The sequence below is a fragment of the Mesoplodon bidens genome (assembly GCF_964165515.1).
Source record: "Mesoplodon bidens genome assembly, chromosome: 12".
In the NCBI taxonomy this organism is placed as follows: Eukaryota; Metazoa; Chordata; class Mammalia; order Artiodactyla; family Ziphiidae; genus Mesoplodon; species Mesoplodon bidens.
Genome location: NC_138168.1, coordinates 43,783,342 through 43,807,975, shown reverse-complemented (window position 1 = coordinate 43,807,975; position 24,634 = coordinate 43,783,342). Strand labels below are relative to the sequence as shown.

General features: G+C 42.9%; 1 protein-coding gene across 1 annotated transcript in view; it reads right to left on the bottom strand.

The window, feature by feature from the left end:
- ARMC2 (armadillo repeat containing 2) overlaps positions 1–23,983 on the bottom strand; it is a 104,336-nt gene extending 80,353 nt beyond the window's left edge. Inside the window, exons 1-5 of the mRNA XM_081250532.1 lie at positions 23,631–23,983; positions 17,409–17,669; positions 16,853–16,925; positions 8,814–8,985; positions 1,678–1,882 (exon numbers count right to left, since the gene is read on the bottom strand). Coding sequence (XP_081106658.1) covers positions 1,678–1,882; positions 8,814–8,985; positions 16,853–16,925; positions 17,409–17,626 — 668 coding nt within the window. The 5' untranslated portion in view covers positions 17,627–17,669; positions 23,631–23,983. The remainder of the gene's footprint in view (positions 1–1,677; positions 1,883–8,813; positions 8,986–16,852; positions 16,926–17,408; positions 17,670–23,630) is intronic.
- Positions 23,984–24,634: the final 651 nt, after the last annotated feature.

The following is a 24,634-nucleotide window of genomic DNA, read 5'->3' as shown; positions in this document are numbered from 1 at the left end:
CACAATTAGTGCTGCCGCCAGTGCCTCACAATTTTGGACAGTCGGGAAGAAGTGCCTCCAGTCCCTAATTGATTTCTCCTCTGCTGTTTGTGGGATAAAATATGTAACTGAAAATGCCTTTGCTGTCCCAGACTGAGGAAGACATAATGAACCCTGGCTTGCCAGATTATTCTGCAACATCTGAAGGCTTGCAAAAAGAAAAAAGAAAACAGCTCTTGTCTGGTTTTTCCTAGTCAACTTTAATTACTGTAAGGATGGGTGCAGCAAGATAAATGTTTCCTTTTCAGTTCAGTGCTGAAAGAAACACAAGTTTTCCTGCTGCCTTTTATGCTTAAGCTCTGAGGTCCGCAGCCTATTCTTATTCACTAACTGGAAAAGATTCGTTGCAATGGCTAGTTTGATGTTTTGTGCTCAACTCCCAAAGTCCCAATTTGAAGTCCTCTTCCACTTAAGGAGACATTTCATTTTTACTTTAATTTAAAAAATGTTCTGAATGCAAAGCGACATTACAAGGACTACTAGGTTGCCTAATATAAATTCTGTGTGTGCAAAGCTCTTCAGGCTGTGTCAGCAGACAAGGTCAGTTCAGCTAAACTAACCAGCTGCCAAGCAGCCAGTAGGGGTGGGAGGAGTTTTAAGCACACAACATGTGGACAAGCCAAAGTCAGACCCAAATCTAAGTGAGGGCAACGAGCATTTGGTCTTAAAATGGCCCATGGAATTTAATCTTGTTAAGCAAATTTGAACTGGGCAGTTGCCCACAATGACCCAATGGAAAGTCGTAGAAAAATATCTCTGAGTGCCCCTGTCCAGTGCAAGGCCTTCTGCCTGTCTTAGCATCACTACTGTCTGGGACTGGAAAACAGAGCCTGCTCTATTCCCCACCCTGGTTCCCCAGTTAGTCAAGGCTTCTTTAGGAAAATACCAGTGTAAGAATTCACAGTCCATACAGTGAACATTCTCTACAACTTCTTAATATGGTAGGAAAATTGCTCCTCAATTTTCTAGGGGAAGCCTAGAAAGCCCTATACAGGAACACGGTATGAATTTAGGGGTTCCTAGATGGGATGGGGGTGAAAGGATCACAGACTGGGGTGAAAAAAGCCTTATCTAGGAACATGGTATGAAATAGAGTAATCCTCAATCGTTCATTTTATGAGGGATTAGTAGTGAGATATCATAGATAAGAGAAAACCGTAGGACTCTCCTGTTTTAACTATTAGTTTCCAAAATAAATATTCTAATCCAAGTTTCTACTGGAGAATAAAATAAATCAAGTGTCCACTCTTTGGTGGAGTCAACAACAGCGAACTAACCTAAAGGGAGGTAATGAGACATTCCAGCCCGGGCAAGAATCCCAAGTAACACAAACAGAATGATCAGTCATCACTCAAGGGCTTGCTGGAACAGCCCAAATAAAGCAGAGACATTATTCTGACAGTCCTATCAAAGCAGCATTTTGGCAGGTATGAATGTTTTCCTGAGGATTAAAGAGGGAGATGTAAAATCAACCCCATTCAGCTGTGAGAAGAAATCTCTCCTATTCATGCATCATTAACTTACATTTTGTTTATATAAAAGGGGAAAAAGCAAATCAATCATCTACATAAGACAGAGAGCAAACTGGTAAATGACATAGTCGTCCTGACCGGAAAGTTAAATGAAAAGAATACTGACCCTCCACTTCTGAGATGAGATGGCAAGGATGCTGCCCCTTTGAAAATTTCTTGCTCCTTGATTTCACCGAAGTCTCCGTCATACGTTAGCTGAAGTGGGTGACTCAAGTGGCTGATGGCATTTGATTCTGTTAAATAAATCTCATGTATTTTCACCATAGAGTCCCCCATCGTAACTGTTTCTTTGGATTCCACTCTCTTCTTTGCTGTAATAACCAAGGAAACGTTTTGTCAAAGCATTTCTTATTTTAGGAATCACTATCTTTCAATATATTTTTCAATCCAAGAATTTATACAATTTTAAAACTACATATGACTTATAGTAATCAAGTCTGGAATTGTATGGATAAAACCCCCCTGTACATATGCAAGACCTCACCACTATTTTAGGTTTGACATCATCAATATAGCAGGTAAAAATGAATAGAATCTTAGCTCTATTAGCTTTGAGTCTACCTGTAGGTAAATACTCTAATTGAGGTTTATGAACTACCTAAGTCCACATAAATACATCTGTGTCGGGGCTTCCCTGGTGGCGCAGTGGTTGAGAGTCCGCCTGCCGATGCAGGGGACGTGGGTTCGTGCCCCGGTCCAGGAAGATCCCACATGCCGTGGAGCGGCTGGGCCCGTGACCCATGGCCGCTGACCCTGCGCACCTGGAGCCTGTGCTCCGTGATGGGAGAGGCCACAACAGTGAGAGGCCCGCGTACTGCAAAAAAAAAAAAAAAAAAAAAAAAAAAAAAATACTTCTGTGTCCCATAACAATTCTTCTTCCTGAATTTGATCATGTTAGTAATTTTTCATTCAGAAATATTGAGTGCCTTCCTGATGTCAGACACTGTCCTAAGCACTTGGGATGCATCAGTGACAGAACAAAGATCCCTGCCCTCATAGGGCTTACATCCTAACAGTACACCTGTTTACACAATAGACAATAAGTAACAGACCATAATAAATGAAGTATATAAGATAATAAGTGCTATGGAAAAAAGCAAAAGTAGAAAAGTGGAGAAGGGTAAAAGGGGATTGGGAATGGGGGCAGGTAGCAATTTTGAGCAGGTGGGCATGGCAGGCAAACCCTTACTGGAGGTAAGGCATCAAGCCATCAGATGATGAGGGACAGTATTTCCAGCAGAGGGAACAGCTGGTGCGGAGGCCCAAAGGCAGGAGTGTGCCTGGCATGCTCAAGTGGAGTGTGTGACGGGAAGGGGAGGAGAAAGGTGATCAGAGGAGCAGGCACCGGCTCTTGGAGGCCCAGCAGACAACTCCCAGGTGGGGACACAGGAGGGCACTGAAACACTTAGAAGGCTTTCTAAAAAGGAATAAGATAAAGTTGCAAAAAAGAAGTCCAGTCTCTGAACTGAAACACCTACTGTGTTTACGGCTACAGATCCTTAGACTTAAAATACAACACTGTTTCTTCATCAGCAAATTGACATTAGGAATAGCTTACCCACGATGCTGCTACTATACTCTAGTCCGTGATAAAATATGTTTTTCAAAGGGGCAAGAGGGATGAGCTTCACATAGAGAAATAGTTTTGCAAGCTTTTCCAAAATGACTCAAGGTTTCCTTTTCTGCACTTGAACCATCAAACCAATAAAAACCAACAAAAACAAATCCACCTTGTCTGCTCCTCTGTCTAAGCTCCGTGCTTTCCAAACACTGAATTTTACAACAGAAAGGAACCTTAGAGATTGGCTGGTCTAACCTTCATTTTTCAGATGAGAAAATGGAGAACCCAAAAGGTAAGGTGACCAGTCTAAGGTCACAGAGCAGGTTCGGGAGGGCCGAGACTGTATCGTGGGGAGAGCATGGGCTTGGCATTCCATCAGACTTGGGGTCAAGTACAGGCTGAGTGAGCAGGCAGCTCACTCAGCTTCTCTCCCCTTCCTCAAGTGGTCCCAAGTGATAATGGCCTGGTAAAGTGACTTCCGTGGTGCCAGCACACTCAAAACCTAGAAGTTATGATCATTATTATTAATGGAACCCACGAATCCTGACTTCTAGTCCAGGGCTCTCTCCACAGCACCAGACAACCTTAAATATCTTTAGGTCTGAATTACAAAGCACATACTTCATCTTAGATTACAAAGCATTGTTAGCCTGTCCCTATATTTTAGTATTCGTTTCTTTCACTCCACAAATATTTATGAAGCATCCACTGCCGTGTGCCAGATGCTGTTCCAGGGGCTGGTGGTCCAGTGGTGAACTGAGAAGTCCCAGCCGCCATGGAGCTTCTGTTCTAGAGGGAAAAATGCAACCCTACTTGTGGACGGAGGAGCTGCAGCCCCTCTGTCTTCACAATCTACTGGAGCGAGCTGTCAGTTATTACTACAGCGAAGAGTGGCCCCGGGGCTCACTCTTACTCCTGCTAGATGTCCACCATTCAACTGAACATGACTAACAATGCTCTGGGTCTCTCTGGAAAATATGTGCAGCACGTTGTACTAATTTTATAACAGATCATGGTACACTTCAAAAGGATTCTACAACCAGTAGCCTTACCGTGTAGGAACTGTCCGGTTTCACAGATATTTTCTTTGGTACTTACTATAGACTATGCCCTGTTTCAAACTCTTGGGCTTCAAATAGAGAAAACCCCTTTTCCTACTGAAGTTGTTCTGTCTAGTAGGGGAAACGGAGAGGCAGATGCGTCCAGACAGAGATTCAGTACAGTGTGGTCTGAGCCAGGTAAGGACGAGTAAGAGAGCAGGGGAGTCCTGAGGGGCTGCAGTTGGTCAGGGAAAGATTCATAGAGAAGGTGGAGCCTGAAAAGCATTCCAAAGGGTTAACAGGAGGCCAAAAAAGAGTTCTGAGAAAAGGCAACAAAAGTCTGGCGTGAGAGTCAGCTTCAAGCGTGTCCAAGCTGTACAGTCAAGCAGGGCCCCATGCTTTGAAGGGCCTTGCACTTGGTTTAATGCTTTGCTGTTGCCATCTTGAAATTCTAAACAATTTTTGAAGAGCTCCACATTTTCATTATGCCTGGGTCCAGCGAATTATATAGCGGAGACCGCATGAGGCATGAAACAGCAGGATGGGTGTGGGGAACTGCAAGGGCTCCATATTGCTGGTGCACAGACCAGGGGCAGGGGATGGAGACAGGCAAAGGAGAGGGGCGAGAAGGGCCTGGAATGTTAGACTGGGGCAGAACCATGCACGCTGCACAGTGAAGACTTCATCCCCTGGACCAGGAGTCAGCAAACTGCAGCCCCACCGAATCTGGCCTGCCGCCTGTTTCTGTATAGCCTGCAAGCTAAGAAGGGCTTTTATACTTTTAAATGGTTGAGCAAAAAAAAAAAAAGAAATCAAAAGAACAATATTTTGTAACATGTGAAAATTATATGAAATTCAAATTTTAGCGGCCATAAATCAGTCTATGGTTGATTTCCTGCTGCAATGTCAGAGTTGAGTAGGTTGAACAGAGACTCTATGGCCCACTAGGTCTAAAATATTCACTCTCTGGCCCTATACAGAAGAAGTTCGCCAACTTCTGCGCTAGGTCGGTGTTTCCCAAACTGTTCCCCAAAAGACAGATTCCACAGTCAAGTAGGTTTGTAAAATGCTGGGCTGAATTAAAATGAAACAGGTGACTTCACTAGATGGCCTTCCCCTCCCTTTAATATGCTCTCGTGCACTGTGGCTCTCCAGGAGGGAGAGGAAGTAGGCACACATTGAGCACAGGACCCTTCCTCCAAGGAAAAGCTATTAATATTTTTGCCAAGTGTTCCCTGGAACTGTTTGGCAAGCACTCCTTTAGGCACGGGGGGCCCCCTGAAAGGTTTTCAGCAAGTAGATGATGCAATCTAATTTTTATTTGCTTCCTGACCTCTTGTCCCTTATGGCACATGGAGAGAAAACCATCATCTTTCATGGCCCACTGGGATGAAGGGACAAGGCCGCTGGTCACAGCCATGTCTCTGTGGGCGCTTGGTGCCCATGCTCTGCTGGCTGTCCCAAGGGCCAGGGTCCTTGTGCTGACCCACCTGCAGCCCCTCAGCGAGCGGAGGGTGGAGAAGGAAAGGAGCACTGGACGACCAGGGACAAGGCAAGAGGTGATAAAAGCAGTGGGGCAGTTGGGATGGAGAATACAGAGAATACAGACCCAGGGATATTTAGGAAGCCCACGCAGGAAGCCTGTCCGTGGTGGCTAAGATGACAGAGATCGTGCAAAGGTGGAGCCTGCACTGAGGTCTCCGTCCAGCTGGAGTAACAGGGGCGTTAGCCACACGGTCACCTCCAGCCAAAAACCCTATTTGAACACAAGCGATTAAACTGCTGGCCCTACGAACATGACGACACACATCTCTTCTTTCACTTTCTTCAAACAGGAATTCCGAACCTGCCACGGCACCAAACCAGCCCTGCCTGGGGAGGTGTCAGCTACTAATGACTTCACACCAGGGGCAGGGACACTCCCTCTGTCTCAGTCTCCACCACAGGCCTTTATAGCCTGTTACCCAACAAAGGATACCTTTTCTAAACAGTAGGGACTCTGAAACAAGCCCAGGGAGCTCCTGTACAAAGGACAACGAGTCCAAGGCTGGAGCATTAGAATGGATTTTTAAATGGGGTGATGTGTGCTTTTAGAAGACAATGGCTTTTTACTGCCTCTGTTCCCTGGGTGCTGACGCAGGACGCAGGGATGATGGGAGTGGTGAAGGGGGGCAACTCCCAACAGGGTGGATGGAAGAACGGAAACAGAGACATGCTTCGGCTGGTGGGGAAACATCTGTCTATCCTGTCACCTTCACATACATGGCAACAGCTCAGCAAGCAGCAGGATTTTCAAATGGGAGCCACCGAGAGTTAAATGTGTGCGGCATTCAGGCTCAGAAGCAAAAACATCTGATAAACAACAGCTCTGCAACCCTCACTCCAGCTCTGCCATCTATTTACAAGAAGTGACCCTGTTCCTATCCGAGTCTGACCTCACCCTGCACCGTGGCTCCCGAGCCCACTGCCTCTCACCTTGGCAAGGACTCTGCTCCCGTAAGTACCAATCCTTTCTGATGTAACTGGTCTGACTGGGGCCCTGGTGGTGCAACGTCTGAAAAGTTCCTCGGGTGAGTCTAAACGTGCAGCTACTCTTAAGAAACAGAAGTCAGATGATGTCTCTCCCTTGCTTAAACCCTGTCCTGGCTTTTCACTGCAGGAAGAATAAAGTCCTGGCCATGTCCCCCCTGGCCTGGCCCTGAATGGGTCCTGTGTCCTCAGCTCCCTCCCCCTTCCAGCCACGTGGGCCTTGGGGTCCACCAGCCGAGTCTGCGCCCATCTCCGGCCTCAGCTTCAGCCTGGGCACTGTGTTTACAGATTTCCACCCGGCTGTCTTCTCATTATTCACATTTCAACTCAGAGGCCACCTCCTCAAGGACACCTTCCAGAGGTGACCTGATTCCTCCTGCCACAGTCACTCCCCAGCCCAGCATCTAGCTCACCTTCTTCTTAGCACTCAGAACCCAACTGCCATCTTACTTCTTGTCTTTCCAGTTGATTGCCTGTCTCCCCTCACAAGCTCTTTGAGGGCAGGACTCTGTTGGCCTAGACTGGTACCTGGCAGTTAGTAAGGACTCAATAAATATCTGATTGACTGTTAGAAAAGAAACAAACTGGGACATCAAGGTAAAGCAGATTGCCTACTTACACACTCCGTCCGCCATCGAGGTGTGGCCCGCACACCCCGCGCTGCCTCTGTCGTTTCCTTTCTCCTTGATTCTACCTCTTCAGCTGCATCAGGGATCATTAGGGACCAGCCAGGAAAAAGAGTGCAGTGGGCCGGGGAGACATGGGGACTGCAGATCATATCCCGGGCTAATGGGGCTGGGGACTACTCAGCTCAATCACTCCCCATTGGGGCTGCACAGAAAGCGGGCCCAGCGCCGCCAGATCTTCCAATTTTTCACAAAAAGTCATACATCTAGATTCTTCCATGAGACCTTCTACATTTAAATGTTGGTGACTAATTAAAAGAAAAGGCTTGTATGCCAAACAAGTAGGATCCTAAAGTGGTGGCTTGTAACTTTTGGGATCATCTTCAGATTATCTCCTCTCTGTGAATGAAAACCTATCCCTCCTCTTCATCAATCCTGTTGACTGAAGGAGGGTCAATTCTAACAGCCCCTGTTAAAATGGATTTCTAACTTTTGGGGCTACATATAGTTATGATAAATTTTAATATAAATATAATGTATAGTAAACTTGTAATATGATCCTGAACACACATGTACGTGACTGAAGTAAAGTCCTTGAAGCCACACTAACATTTATTGTCTGCAATGTGCTCTGACATTTTCCATTCTATTTTATTCTACTTCGTTGTTTTAAATGTTGGTGTGATCCACTGAATCGATTGTCATCCAACTAATGGACATTTCCTACAGTTTGAAAAAACTCTTAGTGTGCCTTGGACAGGGCGTGATTCCAATTATTGGGGGCATTCCTTAGGATTTGAGGTTTTTAGCTTCTCTGTTTCCAGGTTTAGATTCATGCCAGCACTTCTGTGGCCACAGGATAAGCCCCATTCAATTTGTGATTACATTTTCACATGGGATCAGAAAGGTATTTTCAAAGACCTAAGCTTAGTGTACATTATATGAATCTTAAATATGCCTAATGAAATTAACAACTTTTTGAACTCTAATTTAGAAATGATTTCCAATATACCAATAGGTGAACGCATTCATTAAAGAACACTTATCCCAATATTCTTTTTCTACCAAGTAACTTTTTTTTTTTTTTTTCTTTTTTTTTTTGCGGCACACTGGCCTCTCACTGTTGTGGCCTCTCCCGTTGCGGAGCACAGGCTCTGGACGCGCAGGCTCAGCGGCCATGGCTCACGGGCCCAGCCACTCCACGGTATGTGGGATCTTCCCAGACCGGGGCACGAACCCGCGTCCCCTGCATCGGCAGGCGGACTCCCAACCACTGCGCCACCAGGGAAGCCCCCAAGTAACTTTTTTTAAAAAAACCTTAATAAACACCCATAAAGTGTTTCTTAACCAGCTTTTGCACAATATTAACTAAGTTAACATAAAAAATCATGTGCAGTTTGAAAAACATCATATAACAATAACGTTTGTGTGCAAACTCAAGAAACATGCTTGCTCCCAGGTTTTAAAGGATGTTATGTGGCCTTACGCTGAGCAGGAGGAAGGGTCATGTCTGGCAGAAGAGCCCCCTGCGAGGCCGCCCTGAATAAGCGCGCCCGGGCACTGCTTATCCTTCTAATCTTCGCAGGGTCCATTGGGAGTTTTGGAAAGGAAGCGTAGGGATCCTCTTCTGTGGCAGGAGGTGCTGGAGCTTTTGGTCTCTGGAAAGAGATTTTTTTTTTAATGATTGACATGAGTTTGTCTTGAATAAGACTCACCACCCGGAGCTGGCCCTGACACTTCCAGAGGAGCACAGGGCTTCCTGCCTGGCTTCTCCTCAGGCCCCTGGTTCTCCGTCTCATTGGCCCACCTTACTTAATGTGTTAGGTATATAACACTTTTTCATTGTTTTGTCAATTATATTGTATGAAATACTCTACTGTCCTGCTTAGTGTATTTGAAAAGAAAGGTTTACCCATGCCAGCAAACAGATCTCTACAAGAGACTATAAAATACGGTATAGTACATTCAACATACTTTGTAAATGTTTGTGTTCGATTCAGCTCAGAAAACATTTATTGGGCACCCATATGTGCCAAGAACTGTGTAGAATTTAAATACTACCTTTATATATTTTGGACTCGACAGAAGTATCTTTTTAATGATATAAAAAATTTTTAATAATGTAGATTAAAAAGTCACAAAACAGAAGAGCAATAAGTAGTCTTGGACTTATGACATGAAAATGTTTTATTTGCTACATCTCAAAAATTCTATGCTGATACCCTTAGAAAAGGGACATTACTAGCAAAATTCCAATTCCTTAAAGACTTAAAACCACCTGCACCAAGCAGTGTGCCCCCCAGAGCACCCTCTGGCCTAACCTCCAGATGGCAGTGGCCTCCAACCCAACCTGGGGCGGCAGCCTCACAGGGGCCTAAACTCCCACTTTTAGTGTTGCCTGATGGTCCAAGGCAACAAGATTATCTGTCTATGGAAGCACAATCTTATGCAGCAAGTGCTTCTAGCTCTCTAGCCAAAAGTAATCAAGTCACTGAAGTCACTCAAGTCACTTACATACTGTGTGAAATGAGTGACTCTCAATCCAATAGGTTAATTAACAAATTTTTAAAAAATCCAGTGTGATATTTAAGTCAGATAATTTAGAAAAATGGGTGAGGTCATCTATCATATATGACACAGAATTTCACTCATTTTCTCATATACATTAGTAGAACATAGACATCTATATTAGTGTTCTCCTCTCAAGAAGCTGCTTATTTCAATGATGGTAACATTTTTCAAAATATTTTTTATATCCTCTTGTTCATTTTCATCTGTAAACGGTTCATAAACCAGACCCAAAAAAATCGGTTTTATGACTATAGAGATACATTCTTCTAAACGCAGTTAAAAAAGCATAAATAAAATAATCAGCATAATAGACAGGAAGAGTAAGTGACTCTGAGATCAAACCCACTTACTAGTTATGTGAACTTGGGTGGGCCATTTACTTCTTTGAACTTGCCCAGCTATCAAATGGAGACAGCCGTTCCCTTCTTGCAGGGACACTGATGTACATACAGGTCTTCTTATGGAGACTCAAGGTATGCCAGCTCCCTCACTAGCATATCTCGGTAAGCTGCTCACCCTTTACGTATTTACCAGATTTGGTTCCAAGTTACTTTTAAGTCTCAAAAGCTAAGGCCCTAGATCCTGAGGCAACCTTGCTGGAAAAAAGAACCCGAATTCAGAGGGGTTTATTCTGAAGGAGACAACACTCATCTATCTGTATAAATTATGTTATATTTGTTTAATAAAGAGTCGCTTTACTTTTCAGCCTCCTTAATTTGTTGCAAAATATTCATAAGAATGTGACTTAGGCCATGAAATTAATAGCAACAAAAAAATCTAAGAGTATGATATAGGCAAATAAGTGCTTTACATTTAATTATGAAAGATGAAATACATAAGTATAACCTTCTCAATACTGAATGTGGATTCAAGGTTTTCTTATCTCAGAATGTCTGTACTCTGCAGGTACCTTGCATCTGAAACAAAAGATTGAGAAGTCTGCCAAATAATAATAATGCAGACAAAGTAACTGGCTGCTTTTACAGATGCCTTAACTACTAGAAATGTTTTGGGTACTAAATAAACGATCTTATAAAATAGAAAATGTGGTTTTGCAATGCTAATTTTTACCCAGAAGGGAATAACTGAATTATCTCTGGATGGCAAGATAAATCCCCTTAACTGCTCCTTGATAAAAGGCATTATTTTCCTAGTGCAAAATTAGTCATTGCTTGCATAATAAAAAATTAGTTCCATTTTACTACTGACCTTTACTAAATTATGTATCCCATTTAAACATATACCTCATTGGACTACTTAAAATATAAAGTGATACATGTGAAGCATTCTTAATTCTCCAAGGGAAAATGAAACAAGCCATCAATTTCTATCATGCCAGGTTCTACAAAATGTTCTTTCACTCTGTGGAACAAAATGGCTTTTTTGAAGCACAAGAGTAAAAATTTTTTCCTATAAAATTCACTTCATTTTATAATTCAGAGAATGTTGCAAGTGGGTTTAAATCTTCACTTGAGAACCTTACCTCCCTCAAGTTTTGTGTCATAATACTAGCCAGTGACTGGCGTATAACCAAGGTACTGGAAAAGTCAGATTTCAAGATCTGTCCTGTTTGAGAAAACTGCTAGAGTCCCTTGAAGACTGAAAGACTATTTTCATAGAACAACCCAATCAACAAAGACAAACCCCCTAGAATATTTAAGGGGTCTGGCTGGCCTTGACTCTCATCCCAGCACAATGGGCCCTGACCAGCTTCTGACCTGGCTCCTCTGGATCACCAGCTGGGAAGGTGGGGTCCCACTCTACATGAAGACTGGAAAAGGGGGTCCAAGACCTCCCATCTCAGAAAGTTGCTGTGATTTAATCTGTAAGGCAACAGAACACACACACACACACACACACACACACACACACACACCCCACCCTCTTGCAAGTTACAAAGCAAATATGTAGTAAAAATTCCCCCAAGCACATAACCTTTGGATGTGGCAATTGTAGGTGCATTTCTATTACTATGATTTTCTCCACAGGTCCTCTGGGCTCCTCTGTCACTCCCAGCATGTGATTCACTGCTGTAATGTCACCCTTCCGCTTCAGAAACAGTGAAAGAAAAAACACTGCTTTGACATTCGCATTCTGCTCTTTCTTACCCTGGACTTCCCCTAGTCCAAAGGTATATATGGGCTTCTAAGTCCCTTTCTTTTTAAAATATATTCAGTTTTGTTTTACTTGTCAAATACTTGGAACTTGGTTCCTATAAAATACAAAAACGGGCTGAAACTAATCTATGCTGTGAGAAGTCGGGATGGTGGTCACCCTGGGAAGGTGGTTTCTGGGGCGCTGGTAATGACCTGTTTCTTCTTCAATGCTGGTTACCGAGTCTGTGGAGTCTGCATAAATTTATCAAGCTGTACTCTTATGATCTGTGTCTTTTCAGTATGTCAATAAAAAGTTTAATTAATAAAAATACCTGGGGACTTCCCTGGCGGTCCAGTGGTTAAGACTCCATGCTTCCACTGCAGGGGGCACGGGTTCCATCCCTGGTCGGGGAACTAAGATGCCGCATGGTGCAGCCAAAAAAAAAAAAAATACTTGGAGCTTAAATAACTAGGCTTTGTAAGTTTCAGAAACATAAGGAGAACTCTGTTTTGACAATGATAATGATGAAAGACAAAACTTCCTATTTCCTCAATCTCTTTTCCTACTTTATACAACCCTATAAATCAGAACATCAGCTAACTAACCCGAGTGGCAGAATGGAAATAGAAATAACCATCACTACACAACAGCCCCACATCTCAGAGCTGTCATGGGAAGGGGGAGAGCTGCTGAGAAAGAGAAAGCTGTGCACGGCCCACCTACATAGAAGGTGGATATAAATGCTCATGGCAGACTGCAAACTGCAGTGCTTTCCCCTGACTTATAAGATTAGAGGTGCTAACGGGAACCCTGGTGAGCCGGGACCAGGAGTGTCAGTTCTCCTGTCATTCTCAGAAGCCCAGGGCGCTTCTAAGTGTAGGCAGCCCACGCCTGCTGGAGGCTGTGGGAGGAGCACAGGCCGATACGGGGAGGGGGTGGGCGGGGAGGGGCCAGAGAGAGCTGTTAGTCTACAGGTGCAAAGGGTTGAGAGGATTTGTTAAATGTAGGAGCTGGAATGGGTCCCTCTTCCCTGCCTGACTGCTGGGTGAGGAACTATTAAAAGGCAAACCAGCCTGAGAAAGTGTCCCAGATCCAAAAAAGTGCTGAAATTCAATTGTTTAGGTCTTCACAAATTCTTTCAGCAACTGCATCCTTAGGGGACTTAAGTATGCACCACTCCTCCCCCACCCTCTAGGGGTCGTTACCTCCCTCCCTCTCCCTGGGCTCCCACTGCCCCTGATCTCCCCTCTTTGTCAATTTAGTGGTCACCAGAGTCAAAGGGTTCTTTAAAAGGTCTAGCGGAAAGGAGGAGAAAAGCTGGAAGGGGAGGTAGTTATGAGGCCACTTTCAGGTTTTTTTGACTGGGAGCTCCAAACTTTAATTATGGTTTAAAACGAAATACACCTGAGACCCTTAAATAATCCACTCTAACAAAAAAACTCAAACTAACGGAGTTATTCTTAGCCTGATTTGCACATAGCACCCAACCATTCTGCAGTAAAGAAATTTAACTGCAGTGATCCTAAACAGAGGCAAATGCCAACATTATCTTTGCCTAACACCTAATCCTGCAGTCCAAGAACTATACTTTGACAGGGACCACGTGAACGCTAGAAATTTAGATTTTCAGGAAAGAGTGAGTCCCCCAAAATTACAGCAATATTAAAAACAAAGCATAGGAGTCAAATGAGAGAACTGTAGAATGGAGAGCCACTCTTCAACAAGGCAGGCCTACTGGGCTGCTAAACCGGGGGCCCTCTTGCTGTTGCTGGCTCAAAACCCAAGTGGTTTCCAAGGCTGTAGGTGCAAGAAGCCATACGTCAACGATGGCTGACAAAGTACAATACTTACTGCACACTGGTTCATGCTTCCTATTTTGGAATCTTATTTTTGTCATCTGCAATATAAGAACAAGTACAATCTTCCTCACAGAGGCATTTTGATGAGTACTTTGGGAATATATGATGCATTTTGAAACAATCGGGGTCATTTGGGCATGGACTATACATTAAATGATACTACTGAGTAATGTTAATTTTCTGAGCTGGGATGATAGCATTGAGGTGTAGGAGACTGTCCCTGTTAATATGAGATGCATGCTTAACTTTTTGTGGAAAAAGTCTTATAAGGGCTACAACTTACTTTAAAATAGTTCATCAAAAACCAACATACACACACATAAACAGTAATAAAAATTGAGAAGCAGCGTGACTGACGCCCCCGTTCCATGAAAGTCTAAGGAACGGGTATCACCAGGTACTTGCGGTAGCAGGGCCATAAAGGCAGGGGCGCCGAAGGAAAACTGGTTGAAAGTCTGTGTAACTCCTTCCCTCCCAGCTCTACGCAGTCAGGCTACTGGACCCAGGATTAGATGGGGAGTGTGTTCTTCGGAGAGGATGAAACAGAGGGTCTCTGAATCAGGCTAACCAGGCACAGCCGAGAGTCAGGGTACTTAATGTAAACATAGACATTAACTGAATATTTACATACTGAATGCTATAGGCATTCCTACCTTCTTCCTCCTGGCTCCTAGAAGTTAGTGTATGTATGGTCAGGCCACTCAAAATGACTGATCTCTTGCTCCCTGTACATCCCCTGCATGAGCAGCATCTGCTTCACCTAAACCCTACTCACATGACTGACCTTCCTACATATTTGCCCCTGACCCAGCTGGTGACTGTTCTAGTCTTTAGATCAGAACATCTCCACCTGATAGCTTATCAAAGGGGAAGTGAAAGGCATGCACCTCTGCTGGTTCCCCTGGTAACTAATGAGCCAGAGAAATTGCCCCCTATAACTGATGTCTCTATTGCCGACTCTGGGCTCTTTCTTCAGTCTTAAAGCTGGGCAAGTGCAGGCGTTGCAGGCCTGCAGGGTGCAGCCTAACAGTTAGCAACCAGCCTTTATCCTCCAAGAAATATTCTACAGAGAACTGAGCAGCCCACAAGGAAAGCCCTGAAGATATTGCTATTGAGGGTCTCACAAACAACACAGCCCAGCCAAATCCCCCTAAATGTAGGTTTGGGTAGGTATCACCTGTGGGTTGACCAATCCATTCCACATGCTTCCACTCTCAAATAAGAACAGCCAAACAAGCAGCATGAGCGATCAGAGGAGAGTCTCTTGAGAAAAAAGAGAGACCAAGGCAAATATAAAACTGCAACAGAGACACAGAGGACAGACCGTGTGAAGACACAGGAAGACAATGGCCATCTATAATCCAAGAAGAAAGATCTGAGGAGAAATCAACCCTGTTGCCAGCTTGATCTTGAACTTCTAATCTTCAGAACTGTGAGAAAATAAATTTCTCTTTTTTAAGCCCTCCCCCCAACATACACAAAAGCAACAGAGATTTTAAAAGAAGAAAACAATTAAAAAATCAAAACTACCATTAATATACTAAGATGCTGCAACCATGAAATAAGAACAGAATACCATATATTTAAAAAAAGATAATTTAGAGGGGGAAAAGCTTTAGGAAATTAAAAATATCATAGCAGAAATGAAAAGGACTCAGTAAAAGGATTAGAAGATAAAGCCTCATCCAAAAAATGATGAGAACCAGAAAAGAGAAAAGAAAATTGAAGGGCCAGTCCAGGGGATCCTACATCCGAATAATAAATTGCAGAAAGGTCAAAAAGAACAGAAAAGAGGGGAAGACACATCAAAATGATTCAAGGACATTTCCCAGAGCTGAAGGGTACAAGATTTCACATTGAAAGTGCTCAGCATCAGCACATTTCAGAACACTGGGAACAAGAAGAAAAAATCCTACAAACTTCCAGAGGGAAAAAACAGCAGTCGAGGTCTCAAATAATTCATTTCCCATACATCCTTTCTCAAGAAGCTATTGGAGGGAGTACTCTGCTAAAACAAGAGTAAATCAAGAAAAAGGAGGACTTGGGATACAGGAAATACAAAAGCCAGCACAGGAAGGAGTAGCAAGCTGTGTGCAGATGCCCAGGGCAAGTGGTCCAGGAGGGAGTGTGAAAAGTTCTCCAAGGAGATGAATCAATACCTCATGTGTCTGAATATATGAAGGAAATTTAGGCCACTGGAGAAGAGTCTGGAGTTGAAACAATAATAATACAAAACTAAAAAAGCAAGGCAATTATTAACACCAGGGAAAACAAAGAGTGGTGCAGGGAAGAAGCAATCATCATTAATCATCATTAGTTCAAGGCTCAGCTATAAACAGGATTTATATAATCACAGTCAGAGAAAAGGGATCTAACCAAAATTATGATATATCTATACTGGGAGTAGCAGTGGGGACAGAAAGGGTGAATGTGTTGTGAGGAGGTGTGTGGGAAGACAGACAAGGGTTAAATCTTCATCTTCCCTCGCAGGAAGTCATTAGATAGTTCCTCAAGCTCCTAAGTCAGAGAGCAGCAAGCCACTGTGTTATTTAAAAATTTGGATGTAAATACCAAAAGAATGTGCCAAAAGAGTTTAAAGTGAGAGCCACTGGGGAGTGGAGAATGAAAAATAAGGGGATGGAAGACTGCTGGAGGGTTTTTTTGGTAACAAATCTTTGATTATGTACATGCATCTATAATTTATTTGTATATGTAACTACTGAAAATAAAATACATATGCATAATTTAAAAGACACTGTGAAACATTCTGTTTGCCAAGTTACTATATATCTCTAAAATTCCTCTTTATTGTGAAACTATAGGTGAATAATAAACGTGTTTCATTATATACAAACCATTATATTTGAAAAAGTATAAAAGAATTTGCTTTCATATTAAATTATTAATACAATTAGGTCTATGTGATCATTTTCTTAGCATATATAAGTGTTGAGGCCAATTCCATTTCATAGCACCTGTGGTAATATAAAGTACTCACAAGCTCTAGTGGACTGAGACGTGTGCCAAAGATGGGCCTGGAATCAGAGGACTCAAAACTGGATGCATGGACGCTAGCATAGGAGACAGAATAGAAGTGTTAGTTTGTAAAGAATCATTTTTTAAAATTTCTAGTATATGTTAGTTAACTCTAGCCCCAAAACAAGTAAAAGCATTCAATGCATAAGCCTTGAGGAAGAAGCAATTTTTAAAAATCATAGTACTTTAAACATTTTATTAACAACTCTTTTCTTGCTTTTAGGAGGATTGTAAATATTGAATAATGAAAAGGAGGACTGTATACTGTGATTTTTTTAAAGCTTTGTTCAGATCACTTTATAAAGTTGGTATGACAATCATTATTAACCATTTCAAACCAAAGCAACTTCTTGGACCCAAGGTCTGGAAATATCTTTAGAAATCTTGAACAGATATAAGAGGTATAATTAGCAGAAGTCACACTTAGAAAAGCAACTATCCATAACTAGAATTAAGGGAAAATGTCATCTTCATACATATATATACTTGAGTGTATAGGCAAGTGAAATTTTAAATACCTGAAGGAAGACGGGGGTCTATTTTCTGGTGTTCTTGAACATGCACGTCCAAATAGTTTTCTTTGGTCTTCCCGTGGTGTAAATGGTCTTTGGGTCCTAACAGTTCTTAAGGCATTTCGTGCTTCACTTATGATTTCTGCACTAGTCTTCCGCTCGGACACTGAAGGTCGGTAGAACGGATCTAGCTTTTCTAACTTTTTACCATTTGGAGACAGCATCTTTCCTTTTAAAGTGCAGTGTTCTTCAGGTAGACACCACACCCTGCAAATATAGGGTACAAAATATCAACTATTTTCATCCAGTCATTTAGAAAGGAGTGCTCAAACCCAATCATACATACTTAAACCATTCCTGTATATTAAACTTGAAAAAAAATCACAACTTTTAATTAAAAATCTACCATGCAGTTACACTTAGAAGATCAGGAAGGGAAAAGAGCTTTCAAAAAAATAGGTTGACGTGCACAGTGATGCCTTTGGGAATACATGCGATTGAGGGAAATGACGCGCAGGGAAGAGACCTAGAGTGAAAGCTAAACCTGGAGAGGAAGAGGATAAATCGTGAAAGAAGACACCCCAGGAAGGGAAAACCATCTCATAGTCTGCAATCTATAAAAAACACACTGGGTGGCGGGGCAGAGGGGTTCTGCTAAAATGTTTAACTGAAGTTTCCCTTTTTTTCCCACTGCCCTCCACATAAAATGCTAGTATAAGAGTAAAGTTAGATGGGGCCTCTATCCAAACTATATCAGCTTTTATAAATGTAGCTTGTAAACTCAGAGAAAGGTTCAGCCTTCCATTTGCCTATGATATATTTGAATGAGTTGATTCAAATCACCTTCAATTTGAGATAATGTCCTACATGAATAAATACTGAATATCGATATCAAATGATCCTTTCCCAGGCCACCGCCCTCGGTTAAAAAGTTAAAGTCACGCACAAGGGACATGAGAATGCAGATCCTTCTTTATGCTCGTGTGCCCATGGAGGCCTGGCTAACTTGGCAACACACCTCTGACAGCTCTATACTTCAAAATAGTCGAGATTTTTAAAACTTAATTCTAATCAGTACATATAGTGTTCATTAAAAAAAAAAGTTGTACCTCCAGGGAGACTGAGGTCTGTAAATTATTCATATATCTCAGTTGCCCAATTTTAGAATAACTTCTGCAGAAAAGAAAAAAGTTTTGTGACATATGCCCAAGGAAACTAAAAAGACACCATTTTTGTAAATAGAATCTACAGGTGATTCCTTAGACCATTAAAGAGGACTTAACTGTATTATGATTCTATACATTAAGGTGTTACTTAACAACAGACAACAAGAACATTTGTTTAGTTCTACCCTCCATAAGAGTTTTTGAGGAAAAGAATATGATAACTGCAAACAATATGCTGTTCCTTTCATTTGGAAAGGCCAGGTGTTGAAGTAAAACAGTAATAAATTACTAGATAAGCAACACTATTCTAGGAATTTTTGATATAGGAGTTCCAATTTAAGCAAGGTCTCTGGAATTATGTAATTAGAACAATTAACAAAAACTGTGGCAGGCCTGGTACATTTACTTCTAATATGATATGATAGCCTCTTTACTAAAAAATATTCAATGCTAATTATTAAAAATACATATAAAGTGTTTCATACACACTATATATATGTATATATATATAAATTTTTGATGCATAATAATACAAATTCAGAACCACAACATCTAACTTCAGTGTCCATGGCAAGTTTGTTTGGTTTTTTTTTTTTTTTTTTTTTTTTAAATTGTGTCAACACAGCATTTTATTTTATGTTATTTTGCGGTACGCGGGCCTCTCACTGTTGTGGCCTCTCCCATTGCGGAGCACAGGCTCCGGACGCGCAGGCTCAGCGGCCATGGCTCACGGGCGCGCAGGCTCAGCGGCCATGGCTCACGGGCGCAGCCGCTCCGCGGCACGTGGGATCTTCCCAGACTGGGGCACGAACCCGTGTCCCCTGCATCGGCAGGCGGACTCTCAACCACTGTGCCACCAGGGAAGCCCTGGTTTGTTTTTAAAAGGCCCACTGAAGTAAGAAAAGAAGACATTTCAGTACAATGAACAAGTTTCTTCCAGAGACCAAATGAGGTTTGTGACGCCTTAGCCCCACATGGCACTAATAAGTTTAGGGATGTCCAAAGGTGATCTGGCAAAACTAATTAAGATTAGAGAACATGCTTTGGATGAGTAATAATGGACCATCATTCCTGACTAAGGTTGTCCTTGGCTGTATTTTAGTTTACATTGAAAACTATACCCTTTCATAGAGTAATGAAGGAGGCCAAATTCTAAGACCTCTGTAAATTATTTGGGCATACAGGAGTTTAGATTGATCAAATACTGCTGGAAACGATGTACATAATGGGTTTAAAAATCTTTTCGTCTGTAAATTTTTACCACAAATTCTAACACAACTTTCTCCCTTTGCCTCTCTTCCCCGCAAATCCCACTTTAGCAGCTATATTGTGAGAAACTGTTTCAATAATGTAGTATCTGCTCAGTTAATCTATTATCATATCAATATTAATATATTAGTAACTAAATCAAACATGGAAATGTTCAATAATCAAAGTGAACTGAGTTAGGAGTGGGGTTTTTTTCGGGGGGGAGTATTTTCTTTATAATTATTAAATTACAAATTCTTATTAGAGATGGTTTTTGCCAATTTAAAAAACGATCAGAATTTGAAAGCTTGTCTATTTATAGTAAAGTATGCCTGAACCATAACGCAATAGTATCACAGAGAATTTTAACTTTACAAAAATTCTCCTGACAACTGGAACAAATCCATTCAGCTAGTATAGATGAACTGTTTCCTCCCCCTTGGATCTCTGGGAACACAGACAGGAATAAACACTGTCTTCACTCTCAGGCAAGGACCAACCACTAATGCTAGTTCAACATTTACTTTAATACCAAGCAGTGTGCTAAGTACTCTCAAGTACATCATCTCAATTAACTCTATGAGGCGGCTAAAGTCTTAAGCAATAACACACACACACACACACACACACACACACACACACACACACACACACACACACACACACACACACACACACACACACACACACACACACACACACACACACACACACACACACACACACACACACCCTAAGACATTGAAACTATTACCCACTGGATGAGGTGGTGGAAGGTGGGGACTCAGAGGCCCTGGGCTGCAGCTATTTACACACCAATATAAAAACATGCCGGTGTTTTCACAAGTAGAGCAGCTTTCTTGGTGTGAACCAGCTGGGTATCATTCCTGCTTGTACCCACATGCTTTTAATACAAGGTAGAAACTGATGGGGGCAATACAAAAAATAGAGATAAACTACCATGTGATTATGAAAGAGAAAGGGATTTCTGATTGGGAGGTGTCAGGCAGACATCCTAGAGGAGGTGATGCTTGAGCTAGGTTCTGGAAAATGGTCTGAATTTGAACAAATGGCAATGGCTGACATTGGGGCTGGAATAGAGGAGGAATTTCCAACCAAGTCAATGAGTGAGTCAAGGCAGAGTATCAAGGACATATGGGGTGTGCGCTGGAGAGGGAGGAGCTCTGGAAATGAAGACTGGAGTTGTAGCAAAGACAGAACTGAATGGCAGGTCAGGAAAGTAAATAAAAGCTGATAAGCAAATTAAAAGATGTTGAGGCATGATGTGATGGCAGGAATGGGCAGGATGGAAAGGATGGAAAAAACTAGAAGGGACAAGATCAGGCAGTTTTTATACAACCACCCAGCTAACTCTTAGAGGTCCTCAAGAAAGCTTTCCTGGACATGCCTCTCCCACCCTCCCAGCCTCAACTAGGTGTCCCTCCGCCATACTCTGCAAGGTCCCCTGTGGTCTCTGTTAGCATACCCCACCCCTCACTGGGTTAGAATTGCTCGTGCACCTGGTGTTGCCCCACCAGACTCTAAGCCTTAGCTCTTCACGTGAAGCACAGCTTAAAGTCAGCATTTGTATAATTGCTGGACTCCATTTTCAAATACAGACCCAAGCTAGAAAATATCCAGATGAAGGCTGCATGGCTTCTGAATTGGAAGCATTTGTAACAGTGGATTAAGAAAGCACATGGAACTTTATTTCAAATGGCATCTGATTCTTGATGCCATGGGATAATATGAGATCAAATTTAGCCCCTTTTTGCTTTCTTGCTTTCACTTCAAGTTGCCCAGCATGGAGTAAGACTTGATAAATGTTGTGATTAGTGGATGGGGCACTGAAAGCCTGAAGTATAGGAGTGAAGGTGAAATAGAGTAAGAAGAGAGATGAGAACAAGTAAGGTGCACCAAGAACACAAGCACCAACAGGATTTGGCATCTGAGAGGGCAGGAAGGGGGCAGAGGTGACACTGGGTATGCAAACTTAGGGAGGTTGGGAGGGCAAGGTGGCCTTTTAAAAGAAAACAGGAGGAGGGACCTCCCTGGTGGTCCAGTGGTTAAGACTCTGCGCTTCCAATGCAGGTGGCCTGGGTTCGATCCCTGGTCCGGGAACTAGATCCCGCATGCCGCAGGACCCGGCACAGCCAAATAAATAAATATTTTTTTAAAAAATAAAAGAAAACAGGAGGGGATGTGGACTTTGAAGGGAAAGAAGCAGCTGAGTTCTGTCTTGCATCACTGTCTTGAGTTTATGATGTCCACAGGACCTCTAGAGGATGACCACCACCAGCGGTAGGAAATTTGAAACTGGCAACCTTTTCAAACAAAATATTTCTTATTGGTTAGGCGGAAAGTTGTGAGTTGTCACCTGTAAGTTTATACCTAATTATAAAGATCTGTCTTTACCTCTGCTGCTAACAGTCATCTGAAACAGGCTTCTTGCTAAATGCAACACGGCACTATCAGGATGTTTGCAACAGAGGAAAGACTGGCCATCTCCATACTCTTTTCCCTGAAAATCAAACACTCAAGACCCTTACCATGATTTTGAATGACTTTCATGTTAATATGAGTATCCAAAGAAGCAGTGGTTAAATGCTTAGATGCTGGAGTAAAGGTTCAAATAATCTGACAATTTGCAGCTACGTAACCTTGGGCAAGGCTTCTAACATCTCTAAGCCTCAGTTTCTTCAGCTGTAAAAAGTGAGTAGTAATAGTAATTGCTTCATAGAATTGTTTTGAGAATTAAATGACAAAATTAATTTAAAGTGCTTTAGCATGGTGCCTGGCCCTTAAAAAACATTAAATACTGTCCAAGCACTATGTGATAAAAGGATACAACAAAAAATTTTCTCATGAATGAAAAGCTGCATTTAAAAAAAAGAAATTGCAAAAGAAATGACATTTGTTCAGTGTTTTCATACATTTTATAAGTTTTAAAATTTAAACCAGGGTGTTTTGCTCTGTGAAAAAAGAATCTTAAGTACCTTATTGAATATCAGCTATGTCAAAACAACAATTGATCCGAATTGTATAGATTCACAAAACAGGATACAAATAAAGAGTGGTACTTGCTTTTCTACCAAGTAAAATAATTCTAAATCAGGGTGAGATGGAAGATGTGCTCTGATACTCATAGGAATGGATTATAAAAGGCATTATATGTATGTACAATATATTTTAATGCATATTGTTACATATACACTTATTTATTAAGACCCTATGTATTGCCTAGAGGAGCCCAGGTACAATTTGTGTGACCTTAGCTGGGTCACTGTATGCCTAAACAAAGTCCCTTAGTCTATGACTCTCATTCAACAAATACTACTGAGTTTCTACTAAGCACCACGCGCTTGGCTAAATGCTCAGTGTATAGAAATAAAGACAGCCGCGGCCCGACCCTGACAGGCGTGCACAGGGCACTCTCATCACCTCTCCCGCCATACACGGACAGAAGGCGGATGACAGCAGGAGGGGTGCCGGGTGAACCGGGAGGGGGACGCCTCACCTCCCACGCAGACAGCTGCTTCCCCACTCCCGGCAATACCCCCTCCTCCACCGGTCCAGGCCAGAGCAGAGCCCAACAGCATCTTCACTCTGCCCGCCAGCCATCTAGCCAGCCTGCTGGCTCGCCCGCTCGGCCGGGCCCGCCAGTGTCTCCATGGTAACCGTACACAAACTATTTACCCGGGACGCCCAGCCCGCCTCCCTGCAGAGCCAGGAAGCTGCTGGACAGGCGGAGTGGGCCAGGGAATGAGTTGGGAGTGGGCGCAGGGAAGAGGGCTTCCGGCCAGACCCAAAGCACCTGTAGGTAGCGGTGGAGACAGTGACAACTGCGGAGATTCAGCTCATCCTCCAGCTTTCCCCAGGCGGCGACGGCGGCAGCAGCAGCCACCGAGAGCAGGCGGGGCCCAGCAGGTTGGGGCCGGGCGAGGAGTGACTGAGAGGTCCCTCAGCCGCCGCTGGGCCACTGGACTTGCGCAGGTCTCCCCAACGCATGCGTAGAAACACTGAGGCGTGGGCGCCAGCAGGCGGGGAGTGGGAGGAGCGTGGGCGAGGGCCCGTGGCCGGGAGTATGAGCATCAGGTGCTGCGAGAAAGGGCGACCGGTAAGCTTGGAAGAGCGGGGGTGGGAAGGCGTCTGTTTTAAATCAGCAGTTTACGGAACCGCGTTTGTTGAGCCCCTATGAGATATCAGCGCCTCTATTAAATAGCAATAAGCAGGACAGCAGCTTAGTGTTTAGGAGTAAGATTCAGGATTTACTGGTTCAAGTTGCGGTTCAGTATAATCTTGAACTAGTTGTTTAACCCTCTCAGTCTCTCCTCATCTATAAAATGGAGGGAATAATAGTACCTAGCTAGGTCTTGGGGTGGTTGTGAAGATTGAATGAGAAAACAGATTTAAAGTGCTATGCATGTGGCAGTCAACTAATGTTAAACTGTTGCTAGTATTAAGACCTTGCACTTGTGAAGCACTTTAGAGTTTACAAACAGTATTTCACTGTATAGTATCTTTTTGAGCGTCCCTGGCACTCTGAGGTAGCCAGCCTGGCATCCCCATTCACAGAAAACAAAATCGGGGCCGAGGTCTAGTGAGTGACAGAGGTAGATTCAAGTCTAGGCCTCCCATCAGCAGTCATTTTTTGCTCCTACTGCATCATCACAGTTGACTGGCAGAAGAACCCCATTTATATGTTTCTGGTTTAAATTCTGTTCTCTCCTGTTAGACCATTCAGCATCACTTTATGGTGTTAAATACAAGTGAGACCATAATCACTCTCCATTCAGGATTGCACCACATTTTATAAAT